Genomic DNA, 25,848 nt, shown 5'->3' with positions numbered 1-25,848 from the left:
GGAGAGATGGGGGTTTCTTGATCTCCTAATCTTAGACAAAATTCCACAGGAATAAGAATGACTCAGCCTCCTCAGCAGCAAATACACTTTTCTTACATGTGGACTTAACTGCTATTTTCTTTATCCTTCAAATAATTTGGGGATTAGTGGTGGAGTAGCTGTAAGATGTACTTATAGGCAGCATTTTCTTTTATTTCCATTGTTGGACTGAGTCAAAGCTCTGCTCCAAGTCCTTCAAGCTGTGAGATCCTCTCCCAGCAATGCAGCCCTGCTGTCTCAGCTATTCCTGCCTCCTATTAGAGCTGGGAAATGAGGGAATTGTGTGATAGACACCAAGAGCCCATCAGAAAGTGCTGTGAAATTCCATGCTAATGCCTCATGGTTTCTTTTTGGGACTGAGGCTCCGCTTTGGAAAACTGCTGGCAGTGGAGGTTGGTCCTTGTGTTGATGGGTGTGGCGTCACCATGTAGCTTCTGGTTCTGCTCTTCAGCTGCCTTACTTGGTCAGGGCCATCTGGTTTATTCTTCTGAGGGTTTTCCAAGCTGCTCTGCTGTGCCCACGTGAGGAATTTCTTCCCTGGCAGCAGCCAGCCTGGTGCCCCCCAGCTGCAGTCAGAGCACAAGCACCAGCCCATCCCCTCGCAGCAATGATGGCACCCCTGGTTCCAGCTGTGGATTTTCTCTGTTAGGCAGCAGCAATTTGCTTATTTTTGCTACAAACACAAAATCTGCCATCATCCCTAAGCCCTTGGCCTACAGGACAACCATCTGTGCTGGTATGATCTTCTCAGAAGCTGCCATGACTCTGGCAAGTGTCCAGAGCTCTGGCTGCAGCAGCTCCTGATTTTGTCATGAGCAGCATCACGTCCTGCTGCATCAATCCTTCCCCTTTGCATGTTTGGATAAATAAACTACTCCCTGACCATGCTGAGCTCCTGTTGCCCTGAATCCCTGTGCTCTGCAGGTGTCTGTAGACCCTCCCTCAAGCCACCAACAGTTATCTTTATTTTTATATAACAAATTTGTTTGTGTTTGCCTTTGGTGCAGGTTCAGTTTTTCCTCCAGAATATTTTTTCACATTGTTTGCTGAGTATTTGGTCATATTTGTCTTCTGGAGCTATAAAACATCAGGAATTTGATGACTTTAGAGGCCTTTTCCTACCTCAATGATTCTATGATTAAGCTGAGATGTAACCAGGAGCATTCATTCCCCTTGCTGGGAAATGGATGGGATGACTTGAGCTGATGGGGAACAGCTTGGCTGCAAGTCAAACTGCCTGAATTCCTGCACAGAATTCCTTCTCCACACTTAGAAAGAAGGCTTGGCTGTGGAGTTCACAGCCAGTGTGGACATCAGTCTGTCAGTGCAGACTAGAGGTCAGCAAAAATTGAGGCAGTATGAACTCCTATCTCCAGGGCTGTTGGTAAACCCCATCCATGCCCATCCCAAGTGCACAGTTTTATTGCAAATGTAATTACTCCAGTCTCTTAATCCTCTCCATATTAACTTTATATTTTTAGAACCTCTGTAATCTTGCACGTTAATGCCTTGATGGATTGTAGGCATTAAGTCTTGTATGTAAAACACAGATGAGTAACAGTTAATGAATGGGATGGTTTGGGTGCATTGCAGACTTACCCTCGTAATTTTTTTGTATTTTGTGGATAAAAATAGAATATTTTTGAGTGTTTCAAGATGTTTGACTGACAGCTGCCACAAGGAGGGGGAGACTTCTTCCTTTTTCCCAACTGGCTGCACTGTGGTGCTTGCTGTGAGTGACTGTGGTCTGATCTAAAACACTTGTATGACTCAACATTTTTCAGAAATAAAGGCTGGAGACCAGCAAAAGCACTGTGGGCAGTCACAGAGCCCACAGAGTGAACTGGGGCTTGAGCTTCTGCACCCTTGACTTCCCTCTGCCAATGTCCAGGGTTGTTCTTCAAGGACCAGCAGCTCTATGGAATGATCCTTGAATTTCATCACTGCAATGAATGAGCTTTGTATTTAAATGAGGATGTTATTTCTCCTCCAGAGAGCAAATCTTACTGCTTTTTGTTCCTTTCTTATTTAAATGGCATTTAATGGTGAAGTCAGTTGCTAGAATTTCAATTTGAGGTGTATTAATACTGCACAAATCTTCAAGTATAGGACAGAACTTCTTGTAGTCAAACTCATTTTAACCAGTTTATTTATTTTTGTCCTAGGAACCAATTAAATCCCGGGCACCACAGCTTCATTTAGAGTACAGATTTTATAAACAACTTGGAAGTGCAGGTGAGTAAACCTACCTTAAGCTTATCAAAAGTTTTATAAAATTTCTTTAATAAAGGGATTTCTTTATTAAATCAAACACCACCATAGTATTTGTTGTGTAACTCTGACTTGAACTTAGGGATCTGGGCCAATTCCTTTTAGCCTCACACAGGTTTTGGAAGCAATTTGGTGAGAATGGGATCATAATGATGATGTTGGGTAATTGTGTGGGCCTAAAACCTTGAGTTTGTGAGGATTTGCTGATATGGAAATACTCCTGCAAGTGTGTTTGTAAAACATAGGAATTGTCAATGGATGGAAAGTTATTTGTGTATAGAACAACGCCCCTTAAGTAGGTGATCTAAAGTCTAAACCTAGGAAACTGTTTTCATTTTTACTTGTTAAATCATAAGAGTGTCCACAAGCCCTATGGCTCCTGTGTGGAATCATGGTCTACAGCAAACAGGAGAAAAACAGAGCAGGATCAGCCAAAGGTGGAATTTTTTGTACTTTTTTTCTGGCAGTCTCTGATTTCCCTGATACAGAGCTTGAGCTGTGTATAACAGTGTTTGGATTTTTCTTCCCTGAATTTATGGTTGTTTTTTAAGCCTGCAGAGCCTTTTAGCATGTGCTGTTTCCCATGCCAAGGATTTCCACAGCCTCATGCAGGGTGTTCCACTGTTCAAGGAAATCTCTGTGAAGCAACAACCTTCTCTTCTCCTTCTTGCCCTGATCCTGTATTGACTTTGGGTTTTGACAAGTTTCTTACATTACTGTAGTGTTTTTATACTTCTGATTTTATTTTCCCTGTTTTCCTTGAATGGACCCAGCTTCCACTTGCAGAGGGTGTCTGATGGACATCCAGAAATCCTTTGGTGATAATATATGATCAAAACACTTAGTTGAAATTCTGCTGGAGTTCTGTTGGTGCTTGTGATGTCTGGGATACCCCAGCCCACATGTCTTGTGACACATGAGTGAATCCCAGCCTGCTTCTTCTACACCACTTGGCTTCCTTCCACTCTTTAAAGATGTTATTACAGAATTATAAAATTATCAAAGTTGAAGGAGTGGCTTTATTTTGGTCAGATTAAGTATTTGTAGGTTTTCTTCTATTCCTAAAGAATTTAAGCTTTCCATCCTGTAATATTTACCCACTCAGAACATTCATGGAATGGTTTGGGTTGGAAAGGACTTAAAGCCCATCTCACTTCACCTCTGCCATGGTCAGGGACAAATCCCACTATCCCAGGGTGCTCCAAGCCCTGTCCAACATGGCCTTGGATCCTCCCAGGGACCCAGGGGCAGCCACAGCTGCTCTGGGCACCCTGTGCCAGGGCCTGCCCACCCTCACAGGGAGGAATTCCCTCCTAATCATGCAGCATTTGTGCAGGGGCTGCTGAGAAGCCTCCGAAGACCCTGACTGTGTTTCTGTCTCTGTGGTCCCACGGGTGTCACACACCCAGCTCTGGATGCCTTTAGAAGCTCTTGTGCTGCAGTTCTGCTAAAACAATTGGAAATTGGCCAAGACTTGAGTGGAGGATATGAACTTCAATTCTGGTCTCACCATGAAACGTGGAATCCCAGCAAAACAAATTTTGGTGGAGTCAAGCTGCCAGGAGCAGGGAGGCTTGGCTTGGGAAGAGTGTCTGGCTGGAAAAACAGATAAATAAATGCCAACATTGGGGTGATAGAGGAGTTTGTTCTCAGTGATGTTGTGGTAATGGTCCTTGCTCTGGAGCCGCTCAAACAGCCAAGCTTGAGCTTCCAGTAGGGATGTCTGGTTCCTTGGAATTGTCCTACAGCAGCCAAGCCAAGACTAGGAGTGTCCGAACGCATGGTGTGCATGACTCAGAGACAGCAACAGTAGCACTGCATGTGACATTCTGCTCAATAAATCAGCCAGTTAATGCTGCCAAGTGACGTGTCTGGCTGCAGCTCCCACTGTTAGCTGGAGGAGGGAGAGCAGAGGGAGCCTGGTTGTGACACCACGGGAGCCACCTCGTCCCCTCGTCCTCGCTCCACAGCCAGATGGTCCCAGTGAGCTCTTGAGCTCTGAGATGTCAGAGTTGTCATCACATGCAGCTTTGGGAGAAAAATGGGGGATTTTTTCCTAATAAGAAGAGTTTTAATGGTGATTTCCTTCTTGGATGCTCAGAATAAACATTTTAAAATGTGTTACTCTTGGGTAGTAGTCAGAGGAAAACTTGGGCTGGAAAGGACCGACCTACTTGGCCAGTGCCTGAAGGATGTATGTGGTATCAATAACCTGCTGCACTTGACATCATCAAAAACTACTGAAAAGTCCTTTTTTTTTTTTCCCTATTTCTAAGCTGTTCAGTCAAGTTTTGCATTTCCCTTGGTTCAGCTGGACAGAGTAGCAAACAGCCCAGTAATTCAGAAGCTAAATCCTGAGATGAGCTTCCATGTGAGATGTTTCCAGATAAAGAGAGGATGTGATAACTGCCTGTTCCTTAGCAGTGGCTCTCCCTGTGCCACGTGCTCCATCAGCTTCCATGTTCCAAGACTTTCTGACAGGGCACTGAAGTTGCATCTGTTCCCTCCCAGTCAGCTTGGATTAGCAAAGGAGCAGACTGGATTTCATGTGTCTCAGACATCTTAAGATGCTTCACACTAGATTAAGTGATGGAGCAGGGAGAAGGTTGTCAAAGGGATCTAAACTGCAGGAATGTGGCTCCTCTTGGTGCTTTTCAGAATGCTCAATACTGGTGGATGGATCCAGGGGGTTCAGAGAAAGTCCTGAGTGAGGAGTAACCAACTCACAGATGTCTCTGTGCTGCTTTGGATATTTGATGCTGTCTCTGATGTTTTAGTGCCTCCTTGTTTTAAGGGAGGCAGTAAAATTCCTGCCTTGTAATTCCCTTCCTCTAAGTGGAGGAATGTTTGCACATAGAAATGGATTTTTGTGATTCTTCCTTGAACATTTCTCCCTGCAGAAGTCAAGCAAAGCCCTGCTGCACAGTGACCATCTGCTAGCTTCTTCCTTCTCACTGTGGAATTAAATATCTAACAACCTAAAATAGTGTCTGAGCACTTTGCTTTCATGTGAGCAGCAAAACAAAGCAGCAAACTTGGGCATGGAGTCAGAGACCTGATGGTCAGTCCATAGGGTGTCTCAGGAAAGCACATCTTTCCTTTAGGAAATGTAATTCATTTAGGTTTTGGGTAGTCTGGGATATGATCCATTTGCTCACCAAGGTAATTGAAATAGTTTTAATCAGCTCTGTGCTAACTAGTTGCATTGCTCTCATCATTCCTCTAGTGCCAGTGTTGTACTGAACTGTTTAATGATTGTTTTTTGTCCTAAAAGTCACATTGCTCCAGCATCCTGACTGGAGTCAGGATCATCCAAGTCTCCAACATGTTTCTGGTACTGGATAAATCATTTGAGCATGTCACTTGTCCCCTGTACTTTGGAGTTTGGAAATAAACTGAGTTATTTGTCCATGGTCTAACACACCCAGGTCCTTCCTGGAATAATTCAACTTCTTGGGCAGTTAGCAAAGGACAAGGCTTTGGCTTTGCTTGAACTGCACCCTGCACACCCAGCAGCATCCCAGGACCCTCCTGCTTGGTTTGGGATGAGGAAAAGCCACTGCTTTTCCCATGGCTTGCAGGAGTCCCGCAGCAAGGGGTCCTGCTGGTGGCACACCAGGGTCTCAGTGAGTGTGTCCTGTGGATAACAGAAATGGTCTTTTTGTTTTGAGGCTGATTCCAGATTAGAAGAATCTAATCTTCTTTTCAGGAGCTGCTGGAACAAGCCCAGAGGAGAGCACAGAAATGTTTCAGGGGCTGGAGCCAGGCTGGCAGAGCTGGGGGTGCTCAGCTGGACCAGAGAAGGCTCCAGGAGAGCTCAGAGCCCCTGGCAGGGCCTGAAGGGGCTCCAGGAGAGCTGGAGAGGGACTGGGGACAAGGGATGGAGGGACAGCACACAGGGAATGGCTCCCACTGCCAGAGGGCAGGGATGGATGGGATATTGGGGAAGGAATTCTTTTCTGTGAGTGTGGTGAGGCCCTGGCACAGGTTCCCCATCCCTGGAAGTGTCCAAGGCCAGGTTGGATGGGGCTTGGAGCAATCTGGGATAGTGGAAGGTGCCCCTGCCCATGAGGGGGTAAAATTAGATGAACTTTAAGGTCCTTCCCAACCCAAACTATTCTGGGCTTTGTTACCACGTTTCAAAGCACCTCTGGCATCTCTCCCTGAAGCATCACCTTGGGAAGGTAAAATGGCAGTAAAAACTTCCAGGTTTCTTCTGGCTGCATGGAGCTGATGCTCAAGCTTCCACATAGTGACAGCTTCTGCCTGTGCACGTCGTGTGCACAAGTCATGCATTTTTGATTCAGTAGTAGTTTATTTTTATATCAGCTGGCAGATGAGTCACACCTTCTCCCAGCCCTCTCAGCCCCACCTTGGCACATGTGATTGATTCATTCACACACGTGCACTGTGCCGCTGCTCTGGAGCCACTGGTCATTCCCAGCATGGGGAGGTGACACTGGCAAGTGGCCGTGGGACGTCATGAGCCTCCAGAGTGGCGTGGTGAGGAGCAGCAGAGGAGTGTGATAGGCTGGAGAATCCCAGGAAACCGAGATCTCTGCAGTGCCCGGCCCACGCAGGGGATGAGTCACAGAGTAGGAGCAGAACGTTCTGAGTCAGGGAGGAGGGCTGTGTCAGTGCATATAGACTATTGACGGATTCTGTGGTTTTGTTTTAATTCCTGCTCTGTAAACAAGTTCACCTCTAATGAAGTATGGAGTCTGTGTGTTTACTTTGGGATCTCTCTGTGTTGCACAACTCGCTAGAGCAAAGCAGTCTGTTTACTTGTCAGGAGGTAGGACTGAGGGAAATGAAGGTGTTATAAATAACCAGTCCTTTGCATAGTCTAGTCAATATTTGCATATATATTCCTCAGTGTGGCTGAGCTGTCTGCTATCCATGCTGCCTGTGGAGCTCTCCTGTTGGGATTGCTCCTGTTGAGCACCTTTTTCTGTGTTGCTCTTGCTTTACCCACATGTGATGGTGTTCATGGGGGTTTTAGGATGAGGGAAGAGACAAGGATCTGAATCCATGTTTCAGAAGGCTTGATTTATTATTTTATAATATATATTACATTAAAACTATACTAAAAAGAATAGAAGAAAGGATTTCCTCAGAAGGCTGGCTAAGAATAGCAAAAGAAAGAATGATAACAAAGGTTTGTGGCTCGGACTCTGTCTGAGCCAGCTGACTGTGATTGGCCATTAATTAGCAACAACCCCACGAGACCAATCACAGATGTCCCTGTTGCATTCCACAGCAGCAGATAATAATTGTTTACATTTTGTTCCTGAGGCCTCACAGCTTCTCAGGAGAAAAACTCCCAAGGAGAGGATTTTTCATAAAAGATGTCTGTGACACCCACACACACTTTGTATGTATCGGTGTGCTTTATGAAGAAATTCTTTCCATGCCAGTTGCACAATGCTGTCATTCACGTGGCAATTAGGGGTCATTTTGGTGAAGCTCGTTATGGGACGGATGTAAACAAGTCTCCGTGGTGGAGCTGCCAACACCACAATTTTATGGGGAGGTCGTTGAGCGCAACTCTCTGCCCCAAGGGAGCAGAAGTAACTCCCGGCCATGGGAGGGAGGGTTAGTGCAAGTGGTCCCCACCCTCGGTTAATTAAGAAGTGTGAACATGCCCATTAACAGTGGCTACAGTCACTGTAATCTTCAGAATTCCCACTGGTATTTGCCACCTGGATGGAAACATAGCTGTGGGCAGGAGCTGAGCCAGGTCACCCCTCAGCAGGAGCTGGTTTGGGGGGACTGATCATAAAATCATGGGAGTGGTTTGGGTTGGAAGGGACCTTCCAGCTCATCTCGTGGCCGTATGGGAGCCAGACCATATGGCTTCCACTAGACCAGCTTGCTCAGAACTCTGTCCAACCTGGCCTTGAACATTCCCAAGGGTTCCCCTTTGCATCCCAAAGTGAGTTTGAACTTGTGTGGGGCAACACATGGCTGTCACCTGAGGTATTTTATGTCCTACTTGTTGCATGGGTTTGTTCCTACCTGTCACACTGCAACACTCTGGATGAGCACTGCAGCCTCCTCCTTTGAAATACTGGAAATGTTTTATATTGCCAGTGTTCAGTGACTGTAAGTATTCAATAAGTGACTCATCTGTGCAAGGGGATACAAAACTGACGTCTCTTCACAAGGAATCGGCTTTGGGACACATCTCATGTCACTCATTCCCTACCTCAGATGCCTGCAGTAGACCTGAAGGTTTTAAGATGTTGGGTTAATTTTCTACCAGTGAGGAAAAATGTCTCCATTCTCAAATCCTGCCCAGAAGTGAGCCCTTGACCTGAGGTGGGACATATTCAGCAATGGAGATACAATTTCATTCTGCTGAAGATGTTTTCAGGCAAAAATTGGAGACCCTAATGCTGAGCTGCATATTAAGGAATGGTGATCAGCAGCTTCATTGCAAAGTCAGAGTAGTCCAAGGAGCTTGAACCTGAGGGATCCTGGACTTCCAAGCTTTTGAATTGCAGAATGAAATGTAGAGGATTACTGTAAAGTGCTCAGTTAGACCCTGCTGCTTTCAGGGCTGGCTTGCTGTTGATCTCCAGAGAATTATGTTTCACTATTTAAAAATACATGGCTTTTCTTTCATGTGGCCATTCCCTTGTTAGGAAGGGCTTCCTGAATGTGCACATTTCAGCATCTCAGCATCAGAAGTTTTGACTTCCTTGGGCTAAATTTAGATTTTGTCAATTGGAAGTTATCAGATGCTTTTAGAGCAAGGCCATTAATATTTGAATATGAGATTAGGGCAGTTTCCTTTTCATGTTCCGAAAAGTCCTCGTGCATCTCCTCTCTTCCGGTATTTGTGGCAGTGATCACAAATCAAACACCAGCAGCTCCAGGCAGCAGCTCCAAATCAAACACCAGCCACTGAAGGGGAGCAGCAGGACGCTGGGAAGCTGGAAAATGCCTTTCCTGGAGACACTTTTCCATAAACCTGGAGCAGCTGGTCCCATCCAGGTCATCCCAGATGTCCCACTGGGTTCTCCTCGTGGTCAGCAATGCCCACTGAGAGCAGGCTGTGGGTTGTGGGATGTGCTGCTGCCCTGAGGATCCAGCAGGACTCGGGGAGAGGGACAGACATTTCATCATCTGTGCTGCTTCTGGTACCTTCTAGCAGACCCTGAGCTGAAATAAGCCTTGCTGGCTGTGCTTGGGAACTGGAGTTCCTCAGCCATCAGAGTGGGGAGGTGGAGACCACAGAACCACAGACTGCTTTGGTTGGGAGGGACCTTAATGCTCATCCCACTACATCCTTGCCATGGGCAGGGACACCTCCCACTATCCCAGCTGCTCCAAGCCCTGTCCAGCCTGGATTTGAGAACTTCCAGGGATGGAGAGTCCACATGACACGTGATGTTTGAAGATAAACTTTGGAATTTATATTTACATTGAATCAAAAACCCAGTTTGGCAATGGGGGCCAGGATAATTAATAAGCATCAGGAGCTGGTTTGCTTTTCTGCTTGTTCCCCTTTCTATGAACATTCCCCTTCTATGAACATTCTTCAAGCCATGGGGATGCTGCACTTAGGAACTAATTGAGGTTTAAAGTGATAAAATTAGCTTTGAGAGGGGCTGCTGTGTCAGGTGTTGAGCACTGCCTTGACCCAAAGCTCTTTCCCCTTTGGATTTAGTGGGATCCTTTCCAGTGCAGCAGAGGCATGCTACACACACTGGAGGTTTCTAAGGTAAAACACTGAGCTGTGCCAGGAAAGTCCTGTTATGGAGGGCTGCCCACCTCCCAGACAGGCTCTCCAATGGGTGTGGAATTTGTGTTTTGGAGCTGTGCCCTGCCTGCTATTGAAAAACCTCCTCTCATTGCTGAAAGATAAGGCACAGGCTCTGCCTGAGTGTGATGGGTCAGGCTGGAGTTCTGAAGTTTTGTAAAAATTTTTCTGTCTGAAAGTTCCTACCCGCTCTCACTTGACTCTCTTAAGGTGAAACAGAGATGGGATCTGGAGGCAGGATCTGATTTGGTGCCTCTGAACTTATGTTGGCAGCAGGTTCTCCTGCCATTAGAGGGAGTGGGAGGTTTTCCCTCAGGCTGGAAGGACTGTGTTGGTAACACTTCCCTACTCATGTGAAAAATCCCTTTTTCCCTCCAATCCTACAGTAGTGATGGGACTGATGGGAGCCAATCTCTTGCTTTGTTGTGGAGAGTTTACATGATTTCATTCTTATCCATCAGTTTTTACTTTTGGTGCTGCTGCAGGGGCAGACCTGCAGAAATCCATCCTCCCAGTGGGAACAGTGGGAGTTCTGGGGGCCTGGGTTGCAGGAAGATCCCAGCACAGCTCTGGGGTGACACATAGGGCTGTGCTGCCAGAAATGGCCCCAGATTGTCCCAGCACAGTCTGGTGGGAACCTGGCCTTCAGCTGCCTGAGCAAGGCCGAGCATCCTCTTCCTCCTGAGCACCCAAAGGTACATATCCAATACCACATCTGCTTTATCCAGCTGGGTCTGACCCCTCATCTGCCATCTCAGGTAAAAATGCTGCTGGATCCAGGACAAATCCTGCCTGTTATGTGCCAGTTTGGCCTTAGGTGGCTGTGCTGTGCTGGTGGCACTGCCTGTGGCCCCTGCTCAGGGCTGTGGCTGCAGCTCAGGCTGGCAGAGCCTCCTGCATTGTCATCGTGGAAATGTCACCCTGTGTGCAGCTGGGGAGGGAGCAGGGAAAGTTCTGCCCCCAGCCAAGAGTCTCCAATGGAGATGAGCTGAGGAACAGCAGGAGCCACCTGGGACTTGCTGAGATCAAACCAAAATGGTTCTCTGGGCACCAGAGGGGCAATTCAGCACAAGCAATTTGTTTTTGCTGCTTTTGTGGCATTTTTCATCTGCCCAGAAGTAGCTTCTTCCCTGGCACTGCTTCTGGAGTTAAATTTGAGTGCTGCTGAGCAACCAAGAACTCTTGTTGTTGATTTTTCTCGAGGTCATACCTGTAATGTCATTAGCACACATCACTTCGTGTGCATAACGTGTTGCTGAGGGACAGTTCTGACCTCTGCTCCCTGTCACCAGGAACACCACCTGAGGGAAGAGTTGGAGCTGTATTAGGGAGGTTTAGGTTGGATTTTGGGGAAAGGTTCCTCCCCCAGAGGGGCTCCCAGGGAATGGTCACAGCCCCAGGGCTGCCACAGCTCAGGAGTGTTTGGAAAATGCTCTCAGGCACAGGTGGGATTGTTGGGGTGTCTGTGCAGGGACAGGACTTGGACTTGTTGGTCCTTGTAAGTGCCTTCCAGTGCAGGATATTCCATGATTCTATGAATTTATTCTCAAAAGAAAAGAAATTACCTAAGAATCCCATGATTTCATCTCAACTCCCTCTCATCAGGTAGGGCCCAGCAAAGGAAAACTGATCAGGAGCAACTTCCAGTTGCTCCTTGGATTTTTATTTTTTGTGGGGGGAAGGAGGGAATTTCTTTCTTTCTTGGTTTTTTTCTTTCTTTTTGGTTGGGTTCTTGTGGGTGTTCTTAAAAGCAGAGCCCACTTAGCCACCCAGATGTGCTCACACAGGTATGTGACCTGCAGAGGAGCAGAGTCACAGAATTGTTTAGGTTGGAAAAGAATCCTTCTCAAACCATCAAAGAAAAGAATCCATCTCAACCACCCCCCAGCACTGACAAGGCCACCATGACCCCCTGTTCCCAAGTGCCACGTCTACGTGGCTCTTAAATCCCTGCAGGAATGTTATTGACTGGCTCCACCGCTGCCCTGGGCAGTTCCAGTGGTTTTCTTTCATCCTTGTCCCTGTATTGCAGGTGTGTGGGAAAAGGTAATTAACTAGAACTTTTGTGGATGGTTTGAAATAACTCTTCTAAAGTTATTTACTGGTTTTATCCTTCTTTTAAGGTGTTGTTCTATGTGCCAGCTGCCATCATCACTGGAGCAAGACGTTGAGTTGGATACAAAATCCAACAGTAACGTGGAGATTTGAATGCAGTCATTTCCCCCAAACCCTAGAAATGTGAATTCAGTCTTTTGAAACTTGGGAAAAAAAATCAATTTATTGTGCTGTTCTTTATTCTTCTGTGTTTGTCAAGAACAGAAACAATTTCACTTGACTAATTTAGTTGTTAGAGCTAAGAAACTGCCTGTGAATGGGTGTTTCTGGGTAAACTTCCCAGATTTTGAAAGTTTTCCTGCATTTGACCTTTCCAGATAGGGTTGATTCTTCTCCCAACCTTTTTTTATCTTTATGAATACAAATATGAATGTCTCCTTGGTACCCCCTCTTCAAGTGGTTTGTGGATGTGAAGAGTTGTTTAATTGAGAGAAGCCATGATGTCAGGAAACCAGCTTGTACCACTCAAGAAAGATGAAATGCCACCCTGTTCTAATAACACAACGATCCTGAGATTTGTTTTTCTGCAGTTGAAGTAAAAATCAAATTGTTTGGATTTTTACCAGCATCAAGAACAAATATGTTCTTCCTTCTGTCCTTCCCCAGTCTGTTTTTCTCCTGTTCCTTTTCCCCTACCTTTTCTTTTTGTAGGTTCAAATATTACCAAAATGAAACAAAACACAGCAGGGTTAAAATACATCCTGCATAATGTGAGATAAACTGGGGTGAGGCTGGAGTCTTGGAGTGCACATGGAACTCCCAGGAGATGACAGTAGCTGTGTCTCCTCCCAGCTCATACGCAGCTGTTGCCTTACACTGTGCTCAGTGTCATCTCTTCCCATGGAAGGCTCAGCTCTCTCTGCCATCATCAGGGAGAAGGTGTTGATCCAGTACCTTCCTGTGCCTTTCCCATCCCTGGAAGTGTCCCAGGCCAGGTTGGATGGGTCTTGGAGCAACCTGGCCCTACTGGAAGGTGTCCCTGCCCATGGCAGCTTTGAGGTTCCTTCCAGCTTCTGAGGTTCTCCCTTGAGTGATTTCCTCTCGAGTTCAGAGTGTTTGAGCTGTGCCTTTGAGTGATTTCCTCTCGAGTTCAGAGTGTTTGAGCTGTGCCTTTTCCACATCCAAGGCCAGGAGCAGGGCCTTGCTCTGCCTCTCCTCCTCCTCCTCACCTGCCGATGGGCTAAAGAAGGTCCTGCTACAGAAATTCCTGCTAGGCAGTGGTGCAGGAGTGTCGCAGATATCTTTTCATTAAAAATCTTTCCTTGAGATTTTTCTTCCTGAGAAGCTGAGGGGCCTCAGGAACAAAATGTAAACAATGGTTATCTGCTGCTGTGGAATGCAACAGGTGCATCTGTGATTGGTCTCATGTGGTTGTTTGTAATTAATGGCCAATCACAGCTGGCTCAGACAGAGAGTCTGAGGCAGCTGCCTTTGTTATCATTCGTTCCTTTCTATTCTTAGCCAGCCTTCTGAGATTAAACATTTTCTTCTATTCTTTTTAGTATAGTTTTAATGTAATGTATATCATAAAATAATAAATCAAGCCTTCTGAACATGGAGTCAACATTCTCATCTCTTCCCTCTCCTGAAAATCCCTGTGAGCACGGTCACACAGGAGCATCCAGCATTGCTAGGAGAAGTGATTGATTGCCCAGACAAAGCAGGGACAGGATGCTGTGAGAAGCTGGCAGCAGAGAGCCAGCAGAGCCTGGCAGCAGCTGGAGCACACAGCAGGAGATGTGTGAGGGGTCTGGACGGGCCTGGCTGCTCCTCACCTTGTGCAGCTGAGTGAGAAAGAACTAAAGGTGAATTTTGGGCTCTCAAACCACAGTATCAGAGCTCAGGAGAGCAAGGAGACTGTTCAGGAGCTTTACAGGCTGGAAGCACTCTCAGCATGGTGGTGCTCTCTGTGGGTCACCATTGGAGCTGCCTTCCTCCAGCTCCTCCAACCCCTCTTCTCCATGTGGATGTTTCTGTGTGAGGCTGTTGGATCAGATCCCTGTTTTTAGGTTCTTTCCCTAATCTTATGCCAGTTCAAGGTTGGTGAAGCCTAGGAGTGGTTGGTGAGATTGTGCCAGACCTTTTCCACAACCTCTTTTTCCACCTGCAGGTGAGCTGGTGCTGGAGTCACAAATTGCATTTTCTGCTTGTTTTCCTCCACATCTCAACTGCTGTTTCTCAAACAAGAGAAAACACTTTCAATCACCCAAAATCTCTGTCCTTCCCTGAGCTCCTCCAGTGAAGATTTAAGGTGAAGGACTGTATTATAAAGCTTTTGCAGCTGTACTTTGAAGGAAGATCTCTCTGAAAGGCATCCAATCAAATGTGTAAAAGACCCTTAGGACCAGGTCATTCCCAGTAACAAGCCCAATCTCAACTTTTGTCCCATCTTTCTATTTTTGAAGCAGACTATTCCAAAATCTGAAGGGCAGGATGAGTCTTCTTACTTGCAGCTCACAGAAATAACCTGTTAACTAACGTGCTCAGGTAGATTTACATGGGACATGTTTGAAGACATTAAAAGCTGAGATCTTGGCCCAGTCAATGCTGATCACAAATCTTCTCTTTCAGCCAGGATTTTATTCCGATTTGAAAATTAAGAGAAGGGTAGATCCTCATTAGTGTAATCAGCTTAAATGGGTTGACTACTCTAAAGCAATTTGTTTAATTTGTTTGGAACATGTTTAATTTTAGCTATAGATACTCAGCCCTCTCACAGTTGCTATTTATGGTGTTCATCGTGTAATTTTGTGTTCTGTGATTTGTAAAAATAAGCTTTCTGCTCTGAATGAGAATTTTGTGACAATCTACGGCCCATTCATCAGAGCCTCTTTAAAACCACACAGAACTTTCTGTGCACTGATGCTTCTGGTGTGTGTGTGTCTGCATCTCTTTCAGTGAGAAAGAGTTCCTGCTGCCCACACAGAGTGTGGGTTTGCATCAAGCATCAGCTTTTTGCTGGCCTTGGATTCTTCCCCACTCTGGGTGTGGAATTTGGGGCTCTTCAGGAGTGTCTCCCCTTTGCAACAAAGCTCAGTGTCAAAACCTGCATGAGGAGAGGGTCTGAATTCTTCTTAAATTCTTGAAATTGAAGACATCAGCTTCTCTCTTTGGCTACACCTCCTCCTTTTTGCTCCCACGGGAGCAAAAGCCATGAGTGGTTCAGAAACTGCTGGTATTGATCACAAGCTCTGGATGTTTCTGGTGATTTCCTGTATGGGGATGTGGCACTTGTCCCTCCATCGATGTAGATGCCACGTGCATCTTCCTGCACTTGCTCCCTCCTTCCTCCTTGGGTGTATTTTACTTGCTGTTGATGAAGTTTGATGCTCACACAGAGCCTCAGGCTCTTCTGGAGCAGGTGGGTTCTGCTTCCTGTGCCCTCCATGCAGGACTGGTGCTGCAAACTCTGATTATTCCCTCGGGCATAACCTTAGATTGGCATCTCTGCCCATCACCATTTCATAACCAGGCCTGGAAATGGCTTTGGAATGTCTGTGTGCCTGAACCAGTGAGGTTTTTTGGAGTATGTTGGATGTCTGAGGAGTTTTGTGGCCATTAGTCATGCTCTAAAAGATATGGCAGCAAGATAACATTACTGAAATCATCCAGGGTGGCATGGAGTGGATAACATTACTCGAATCATCTTGTGGTGGAAGTTCCTGGAAGGTGTTGCTCCAGGTGTTAATCCAGCTCTGTGGAAGAGCTGTGATCCTGCTCTTTGTTACTGTTCCCATTCTTGTGTTGAAGCTCAAGCCAAGTGTTTTTTGGGTTGATCCAACATATTGCTCAGCCTCAGAGCATGAGGAAGGATGGGAAGGTCCCTTTTGGTGGCAGCCCAGAGCAGCAAGGGTTTAGCATCCCCAGAAAGCCAAGGCCAGTCTCAGGAGTGTGGGGGAATCAAAGTCTTGAGTTTTTGGCTTTGATGTCTGCATTTGCTCTCGTTCCAGCAGTGATGCTTTAATCTACAAAATGCTTTGCTAGGTTTTCGCTGCGCTCAGCTTGAATTTCTTCCAAGACATCACTCTGCTGAAATAGCAGAATTTGCCTGTGGATTCCGGTGCAGCAATCAGTCTGTGTTTATTGGGGTGATAAACTTCCTGTGAGAGTGAGGGTGGAGTGGGCCCTTTTCCATGTGGCTGAGCCAAATCACTCAGCAGCGAGACCAAAGCCGTTAAGCAAATTGAGATGATTTCTGCTCGCAGCAGTCTCTGCTGTAATAAACTGGTTTTCCTCCAAAGGAGAACCTGCACATAGCATGCCTGTATTTCCTTCCCTTAGTGTATTGCTCTTGTTTGATACCATGGAGAAATTCTTGGTTGTGATGTGATTTCATGCATTAATTGCATTAAACAGATCCTGGTTTGTACTTCAAGTGTTGAGTTGTACCTTTGAGTCCTCAGTGTGAGACTCTGCTCTGCTGGTGGCTTTTCATCTCTCTGAATTCAGAGCTGCTCACCTACAGCATGACACCATGGCTTTGTGTGACCTTTCCAGTCCTCTCCCACTGAGATTACTTTCCATTAAAAACCTCAACCCCAACTGCCCAGGCAAAAAAAGTCCTTTTTCCTCCATCAATCTTTTCAGTTGGCAACATCCTTCTTAGGTATTTACAGATCTTCTGGTGATATTTATGGAGTTCCTGTGGTTCACTGTGACAATGGACTCAGCACCAGGACACAATGCTTTTCGCTGAAATAGAGCCAAGCTACGTCATAAATTATGCAGATGGGCTGTGACAAAATCAAATTTTATGCAGATTTTTTTAGGCTGACCCTTTTTACTGTTCAGAGTGGTTGTGGAGCTGCCTGTATCTCAGGTTTCATCCAGTTTTATCTGCCAACACGCCTTTTAATGTGCACATCAAGTTCATCTGTGGAGTTTTTCCTCTTCCCAAAAAGATGGTGAATGTTGAGTTGAGCTTGAGTGAGCTGAGGATATGTTATGCTGAGTTCTTCTCAACTTTATTTCCCTAACTAGTGTGGAGCTGAGGATCCCTGGTGTGGGCTGGGAGCTCCACAGGGCTCATCAGCAGTATTCCTTTGGATCCAGAAGGATGTTACAGCAGCTTTATACTGGCAAGGGCAAGAGGGAAGTCTTTGACTGCAGAGCTGGCAGTCGGAGAAAACCCTCAGGGAATAAAAATCGAACCCTAAAAACACGCCTGAAGCCAATGATGTCTCCTGTATTCTGACATTTAGGATGCTTTTTAAATGTTCTTCACTAAGGCCTCACTTTGCCAGAGCTCCCACAGAAGGCAGAGCTTTCCTGGGGGTTTAAGACAAAGAGGGTACTCCAAGCTCTGGGCTGTGAGCTCTGAATAGGTAAAGCTGAAGGAATTGGGATCCCAGTGAGCACTAAGCAGTGTTGCTTCCTTCCCTACATGAAATCCCCACCTTTTGGGTCTTGCTGCAGTCTGTTTTTCTGGGTCTTATGCCCAGTAGGAAATTCATTTTGATTGCAATGCTTGCCCCTTACCACATGAGGCTGTAAATGTTCTCATATTCCCCTGGGAATATTGATATTAAATGGGATCCTTCACCTTCTTTAAGAGCCTTTCTACAATTTTATTCTCCTGCATGCCTTAGTTAGCAGAGTCCTAACTAATTCCTTCCTCAGTTCCACTATTTGAGACTTGTAGAAATTGTGGTAGAGGTGCTCATTGTCTGTCTGTATCTAGAATCTATAATGGGCTCAGGTTTAAACTTTGCATAAAATATTCTGTTACTCTCTTCTTCTCTATTATTATTCTATTATTCTCTAAAAAATAGAGATGCTTATCTTGGTGTTAGAGATGACTTTGTAGGTAAGTCCTCATCAGACTTCACTGAATACCCAGTGGCTCACCGTGAGTCACTTCAAGAGCTGTTGCAATTATTCCAGCCTTCAGCACTAGGCTGATGACATTAAATTGCCATTTGTGTTGATTTTGGGATATTTGAAAGCATTTTGGAGCTGCCTGGATCATATCCCGTCATTGTTTGGCTTTCTGAATTGCTTCTGCATCAAACCATCCTGTGTTCCTAGAGGATTTAATGAGTGTGACTGCTTCCTGAAGCATGGAGCTCTGTTAGGAGCAGCAGCTTCCCAACCCCAGGTTGGGTCAGTGTTTTACATGGGACACAAAACACTGGTTAGGCAGGGAATTCCTGCAATGCCCTGTAATATCCCATTAATGCATCCTGCTGACAGATTCCCAGAGCATGTGAATTAATGAGATTAAAACCCTCCCCAGGTAATCTTTGTCAAACTGCAGTTTGTTCTTTTGGAGCAGGAGTTCTGTGATATTTACAGTTTGGTGATCTCAGTGCTGCTTTGTTATGTTGTTGGCAGGTTGCAGAGTTCTGAGTGCCACGGGGTGGATTAGCAGGGTTTGCCTAAATCTGGAGTAGGACTTGCACTTGTGTTGCTGACATTCTCTCCAGCCTGGAATGTTTCACTGAGCACCTCACACCAAACTCTGCACTTAATTAGTCAAGTATTTTGCTATATCTAACATTGATCACTTATTCAAATCCAGGTGCGTGCCTGCACTTGTTTAAAACATGCCATAAAATTAGTAATCACAGTGCTTTCAGGTCCTGTGCACTATAATTTGTGGATCTCTGTGGGAAAAAAAAACATAGCAGTGCTCCCCGTGCTCAGCCTTTACACCGAATAGCAGGACGCCAAATCTTTGGGCATTCAAGCACATATTTTGTTTTGACATAAGACAAAGCCCTGTATTTCAAAACAAACCCTTTCTGTTGTGTTTTGGAGCTGCTTATGAGGTGTAGACTGGAAATACAGAGATATTTAAACATGCTACCCAGCTTGTAGGACGCCGAGGGTTGGTGCAGGTGCTGATTAGCAAAATGAGCAGTTGGGCCTGTGCTAAATTCCTCCTGTATGGGCTGCTGTGGTTTCCTTTTTGACTCAAAAGGTAATTCCAGGAGTGCTGTGCAGCTCTCTGAGTCTTCCAACATCAAGGCTGGTTTTTCCCCTCTGCTTCTGATGCCTTTCAGAAAGCTGATCCACCCAAAAATCCCCTGCCAGCTGAGTGTCAACACTGCACTCCCACAGAGCAGTCTGTTGGGTGGGAAGAAGGGCTCTGGCTCCTGCCAGTTCAATGTTGATAGATGTGTTGTGTGCACATATGCTAATGACCATAATCACCTCTTTTTGTGTGGTGATTGGTCAAAATTTAAAACTTTTTCCTATTTTATAGAAAAAAAGATTTTTTTTCCTTTTTATTGAGTGTAAACTTTGTCTAAGGTTGTGCTGAAAACCAAGGGCTGGGTGCTATTTTGGTGACAAAGCAGCCCTTTTTTGGCCATGCTTCATTTTCTCCAGGGACTGTCATCTTCCTAACTGCTCCAGCAAATGCCAACCCACATCTGGGCCTGTTCTCTGCCTGGTTTTTAGTGGAACACAAGGAACTTTGTGTCGTGTTCCCTAAATCCAAGCCTTTAAGCTGCCAAAGCTCAATGCTTTGAGGTGGACTTGTTAATTGTTCTGAAATCCCTTTTGTCTGTGCAGGGGTGTAGCTGAGCAGAGCCTGCACTGCTCAGGTTTGGCCTTTGGTTCAGTCACAGTTTGTGCTGGGACTTTTATTTCCTTGCTGGGCAGCAGCAGCAGCAGATAGAACACTCAAGAAGTGACAGTAAAACTGCCTAACAAAAGGTGTGCACACAGAGGGAGGGGAATTAACTTTGTCCCATTGACTGATTCCAGTTTTTTTCCCTATTCTTCCAGCTGAAGGGCTCCCCCAGGTGTATTACTTTGGACCCTGTGGGAAGTACAATGCCATGGTATTGGAGCTGCTTGGTCCCAGCCTGGAAGATCTGTTTGACCTCTGTGACAGGACCTTCACTCTGAAGACGGTGTTAATGATTGCCATTCAGCTGGTGAGTGATGGCAGAGCTTGCCCTGGGGTGTCCTGGGTGTCCTTCCATCCTGGGGTGGGCACAGTGCAAGGTGCAGTGCTGAGAGAATCCTCTTCCATCACAGAATCACCAGGTTTGAGTTGGAAGGAGCCTTCAAAGATCTAATCCCACTCTGCTTGCCATGGGCAGGGACAGCTTCCACTATACAAGGGTGCTCCAAGCCCTGTCCAACCTGGCCTGGAACATTTCCAGGCATGGGGCAGCCACAGCTTCTCTGGGAAACCTGTCCCAGGGCCTTCCCAGTCCCACATTCTCCCCAATATCCCATCTAACCCTGTGTTCTGGCTGCAGGGAGCAATTTCCCCTTGTGCTGTCACTCCAGTCCCTTGTCCAAGGTCCCTGTCCATCTTTCCAATAAAAGAAAACCTCTCAGGGGTGAGGAGGACTCGTGCCCATGAAAGAAGGTCGGGTGATGTTGATGAGGAGGTGGCTCCCTGCACAGCAGAACCAGTGCAGCTGGATTCCTACGGACTCGCATCCCCTGCACACCCCAGGTCCCTCCCTCTCTTTGGACATCCCAGGAACATCTCATTTCTCACCCTCTCCGTGGGACACACCGAGCACAGCACCCTCCCACACTCCTACCAGTTCTGCTGGTTTGGTGCTACTGGGCTGCCCATAGACTGAAACCTCACCGGGCAGTGGGGGCTGAGCCCTCCCCAGCCACAACAGCAGCCTTTGAGAGCTCTGCCTCTGTCAAATGTGGTCAAAATTTGGTCAATCAAATGGGTTTAAATTCCTGACACTTGTAATAAAATATTCTATGGGAAACATCACAGAGCCTTTAATGTGCCTGAAAAGGAAAGGAAGTGAAGTTGGAAGCGATCCAGCTTGGATTTGGGTTTGTGTTAAAAGTGATCAACATGAAAGCTGAACATACTAAATGTGGTGTGGATACTTCCACAAGTCAGTGGGGCCTGCCAGTCAGTTTGGCTTTTTTTGTTTTCAGACTGGCTTGCAGATTCCCAAGTACCTAAATATCTGCAGATATCCAGATCTTGCATAGCTGGACCTTGGGATCACCCAGATGCTCCACAGCAGAGTTGGAATTGTATATTCACATTAATATCTCTGTGGATAGAAGCATGGTAGGGAAGAGGAGATGTAAGGGATGAGGAACACAATCCTTTCCAGGTAAACTGAAGTTTGACACAGCAGATGGAAAGCTGAGGTCAGAACTACAGAAGTTTGAGCAGCACCTGCCTGGTGCTGAGGCCTCCCCAGCAAAGCAGTCAAGTTCTTTTGGTTTTGAATGTTTCCTTATCAATGGGAAACCAATTTATAGTATTGGCTTTGATTAAATCAAGTGGCAACAGCTGGCAAAGCCTCAGATGCAGCTTGTGTGACCTTTGCAGGGAAAATATAAAGATGTAAATTCATTCCCAAGGGACTGCTGGGGAAATCAAGACTGTCACAGCCATGGCTGCTGCCTTCTGCTGTGCCCTGGGGCTGCAGCTCAGCTCTGGGCTTGGATGTTCCTCACTGGCATCACCTGTTGGACTTGTGGCCAGGCTGCAGCTCAGCAGGACACTGGTGCCAGGCGGAAAACACGTGCAGGGGGACAGCAAAAGCAGCTGGAAATGCAGGAGCTGATGTTCTCCCAGAGGATCAGGTGCTCCTCTGGCCGTGGGGAGATGCTGTAGGGCCTTCTCAGTCTCCTCAGGGGGGTTACAGGAGTGTGCACATCTAAGGGGACAGATCAGACATGCTCAGGTGTGCCACATCACCTGGCCCTGACAGAAGTGTTTTCCAGAGGGGCTGGCATTTACTGCTCAAATGAAATGAAAACACTCTGCTCTAGCCACAAGGCTTTAGGGAAAATCTTTCTCCCACTAAATGATTGCAGTCACTGTGTCACACTCCTGTGTGAGACACATCAGAAAGGAAAGCTGGACTCTCAGACTCCTTGGGCTCACATCCATGAACTACATTTCATTCCTGCTTCTGAGTGGCCAAGTCTGCTTAAGCTGTAATTCTAGCCATGGGCATTTGTCCCCTGATTTTCTCCTCATACTTAGGGTGATCCCCATGTCTGTAGGAGCATCCAGTCCTGTGGTCAGTGTTTAACCAGAGGCATGTTTTTGATATTTTTTGATACGTATTTCTGCTTGTCTGTTGTGAATGAGCTTGACAGGCTGCAGCATCTCAGGGCTGGGGTGGATCCTTTCCAGCTGTTAAAAGAAAGAGGAGTTTCTCTAGGAAAAACAAGGGCAATGTCTCTTAAGAAGTGCCACGTGGGATTACAGGAGAATTCAAACATAGTTTTACATCAGGAAGGCTCTCCTGGCTGAGGGCAAGAGAGACTGGATGACAATGAATCTTCAAGGAAGGCAGCTTGTTTTGGGAATTGTTCAGACTCAAACTGCTTCCTCCATACTCCACATGCAGCTGAAGACATCCAGTAGATCAGCTCCAGTGGGTGAAACTCCTGAACAAAGCCAAGCCTGGCAATTAAAGTGTGGTCACTATGTGAGTCCCCACGGCCCATAATTCAGGGGAGAATGTTTTTTTATTCAGACTTCTGGTTTTCACTCTTGGCCAAGCCCAGCCTGTACAAAGCTCACTGACAGCTTACAGCAAGGTCTGTTGTGCCACCAGGCACTGGAAAAATACTCGGGATGTGATCTGGACCGAGTTGTGGCAGGATGTTTTTCTACCAGTGACCATCAAAATTGCCTTTGAACAAGATTAATTTAATTCTCTGCTGGTCTGATCTGTATTTAAGCAGCTGATGTGTGGAAGAAGGGCTCAAATTTATCAGGAAGATCTAGAGATGGAACTGCTGTCAGGATCAGTCTCTTAAGGGTTACCTTTCTGGGATCAGAGGGTTTGTTACACTTGCTGCCTTGGCAGGAGGAAGGCACACGAAAGCACGGGTTTCTTTGGCACCTGCTAAATGTCACAATTTCCTCTCATTTCTCCACCACAGCACAGGGGTCCTGCCGTGTGCCAAGGGATTCTCCCCCTCCTAAAGGTTTCTCTGACATCTGAAATGGAAATTTATGGCTCCAAGGATGGACTCAGCCAGCCGTGCCCATGGAAATCCCTCTGTAATTTACAGCCTTCCATCTACCCCAGTGCTCCCCTGCTTGCCGGTTTTCCAGTGTCAGAGCAATGGAAAAACAGCATTCCATTCCTGGAGTGGTTTCTCTGCCCCTAAAAGAATTAATTCAGAGTGTTTTGAGCCTGTAGTTCAAACCCAGAGGAGCAGGCACCTGTGCATCCAGCACATTTCTGGAGTGGCAGCTCCACCTCCCCTTTTCTTCAGCCGGGGTTGGTGCTGAGGTTGTGCCCCAGCACTGCTGTTCTTGTGTGCTCAGGCAGAGCCTGGGAGGGAGATGCAGCCCAGACACTCCACATCACAGCAGCCACCAGCAGGGACACTGGCTTGTCAGGCTGAATAAAGCATGGAAGCTGCTCCACGAAACATCTCTCTGACTCGGGGAGTGTCTTTGAGCTGCCATGGCTGAGCAAAGCTCTCCAGCATGAAGCGTCCAGGCAGGTGGAAGTAAAGAAGGAATATGAAAGACCCCACAGCAGCTGTGTGTGTGTGTGGTAGAAGCAAAAAAAGGCAGGTGGGAGGAAAAAAGGCAGGAAAATAAGTGCCCTTGATTGCTGCTGAAGCATAATGGCTCACCTGACACCTCAGCTGTCCAGGTTGTTGTCCTGCCTGCTGCAACTTGCAGAGAGTTTTTAAAGAAGAAAAAAATGGGCCCTTTTCAGGCTCTCTAATTGCTGTTGGGATTTCAACAACTGAGCTGCTTTGGTAGCAGGAACAAATCAAATGAGGCAGTCAGGCTCCACTTGGAAGCTTGTTATGTGTGGAGAGGCGAGGACACTCTTTGTTCCACTTTCAAGGGTTGCATCTTCATTTGAATTGCCTCCTATGTGGCTTTTTGTCTCACGACCTGCTGCTGTGTCCTGTAGGTGATTCAAAGTGTGAAGAATGACTGAAGAGCATCTGCTCTGCTCTGCACCAGCCTGTAATTGATTGGAAATAATGGCTGTTAGCCGTGAAACCCATTTTCTCTGCACATTGGAATCAATCACTGCGTGGAGGGGAGGGAGCGGCAGCACGTGCTGTTCCCTTCTTTGAAGAGTCTTGGAGCAAATTCTGGTTTTTAAGCCTGATTCACCTGCAGCCAGTTTTTTCCTGCCTGCTGCCCTCCCTGCACAGCTGTTTGTTTTATAAGGAGGGCTGCCCCCTCTTGCCTGCTCCTTCATTCCAAGAGGTGGAAATGCAGCAGATTTTCCTTTAAAACAGGGTGCATGATAAGGGCCTGGGAGTGTGATGGAGGATCACATGCTTGTGGACTTTTAAAACCGGGTGTGGGTCCAGGATGTGTAAAGAGAAAGAGTGGTCTGGGTTTGCCAGGTGGGAGTGTGTCTGGATTCAGTGAGGAATGAAGGAGCAGTCAGGGTGAGGGGGTGGAAGGGCTGATGGGGGGTTCCTGATGCTTGGCTGGGGCAGAGATGGCTCAGTGAGGCAGAGGCTCCATCCTGCAGAGCTTTCCCAGCAGGATCCACCCAGTGGGGGTGAGCAGCTGGTGGCCCTCACCCTGGATGTCCCTGTGCTGTCCCTCACAGCGGTGTGGCAGTGACCTCTGGGGACTGAGGCTCGTTAGTGCAAAACTGGGACTTGGTGCAACTTTGCAGAGCTTTCGTAGCATTGCCAGCCCACAAATATCTGTGTGAATCCCAGTAGCCTTTCCAAAGAAGCATCTTTGGCGTGCAGGGCAGCTGTGACCAGGACAGCCATAAATGGGGGTTCTTGTGTGTTCATTTGAAACATGTAAAGGCAATTAAAGGTAATAAATTAAATGGAATTGAGAATTATTTTCCTCTAGAATCATCTCCTAAATTCAGGACCCAAGGAGAACTGCTTGACAATACACCTGCAATATGTTTGTTTTCAAATGCAATTTTAATGATGTTCTTCTGAGCAAGGTGTGTTGTTAGAGGCACTCTGTCACCTCAGAAGTGAGGTTCCTGCCCTTCCACCTTCCCATTCACTCAAACTTCCAGAAAAACATTAGTCAAAAGCTGAAAAATATTCCAGCCATTCCTAGTTGACAGCAATGAGATTAATTATTATTTTAGTCAGCTTTGAAGATCATAAAGCTCGTGCCTGCCCAAAAATCCCCCTCCACGAAGAATCTGGCATGTCTAAGACAACATATGGGTCGAGGGAGGAAGGTGGTAAGACACAGAGCAACAGGGGAAGGAGGTGGGCAAGGGAAGAGCTCTTGGTAACTGGTTTAGTATGTTTAAAATCAATACAAAAAGGCTGCTGCAGCTCCCGTGGCACCCTGCCAAGAGCTGCATCCCAGTGGTAACGCCTCAGAAACAGCCCTTGCCATTTCCGTGGGAATAAAGCAGGGAGCACAGCACGATAGCCTTGGAAAGGAGGGGATGACACATTCCTCTTGCAGCTCTGCTGGGAGCCAGAGCTCTGCTCACATTTCCCTCCTTTTTGCAGATCTCTCGGATGGAGTACGTGCATTCCAAGAACCTCATCTACCGCGACGTCAAGCCGGAGAACTTCCTCATCGGCCGGCAGGGCAACAAGAAGGAGCACGTCATCCACATCATAGACTTTGGACTGGCCAAGGAGTACATCGACCCCGAAACCAAAAAACACATTCCCTACAGGGAGCACAAGAGTCTCACTGGAACAGCGAGATACATGTCCATCAACACACACCTTGGCAAAGGTTTGTCTGCGTGGGG

At 46.7% G+C, this 25,848-nt stretch overlaps 1 protein-coding gene across 2 annotated transcripts in view; it reads left to right on the top strand.

The window, feature by feature from the left end:
- Positions 1-25,848, top strand: part of CSNK1G1 (casein kinase 1 gamma 1) — a 99,910-nt gene that overhangs the window by 50,386 nt on the left and 23,676 nt on the right. For both annotated transcript variants that reach the window (XM_059482240.1, XM_059482241.1), the window contains 3 exons: positions 2,205-2,274; positions 19,928-20,079; positions 25,598-25,832. In XM_059482240.1, the coding sequence (XP_059338223.1) occupies positions 2,205-2,274; positions 19,928-20,079; positions 25,598-25,832 (457 nt within the window). The remainder of the gene's footprint in view (positions 1-2,204; positions 2,275-19,927; positions 20,080-25,597; positions 25,833-25,848) is intronic.

The sequence above is a fragment of the Ammospiza nelsoni genome, chromosome 14 (assembly GCF_027579445.1).
Source record: "Ammospiza nelsoni isolate bAmmNel1 chromosome 14, bAmmNel1.pri, whole genome shotgun sequence".
In the NCBI taxonomy this organism is placed as follows: domain Eukaryota; kingdom Metazoa; phylum Chordata; class Aves; order Passeriformes; family Passerellidae; genus Ammospiza; species Ammospiza nelsoni.
This window is presented reverse-complemented; position numbering and strand designations above follow the sequence as displayed.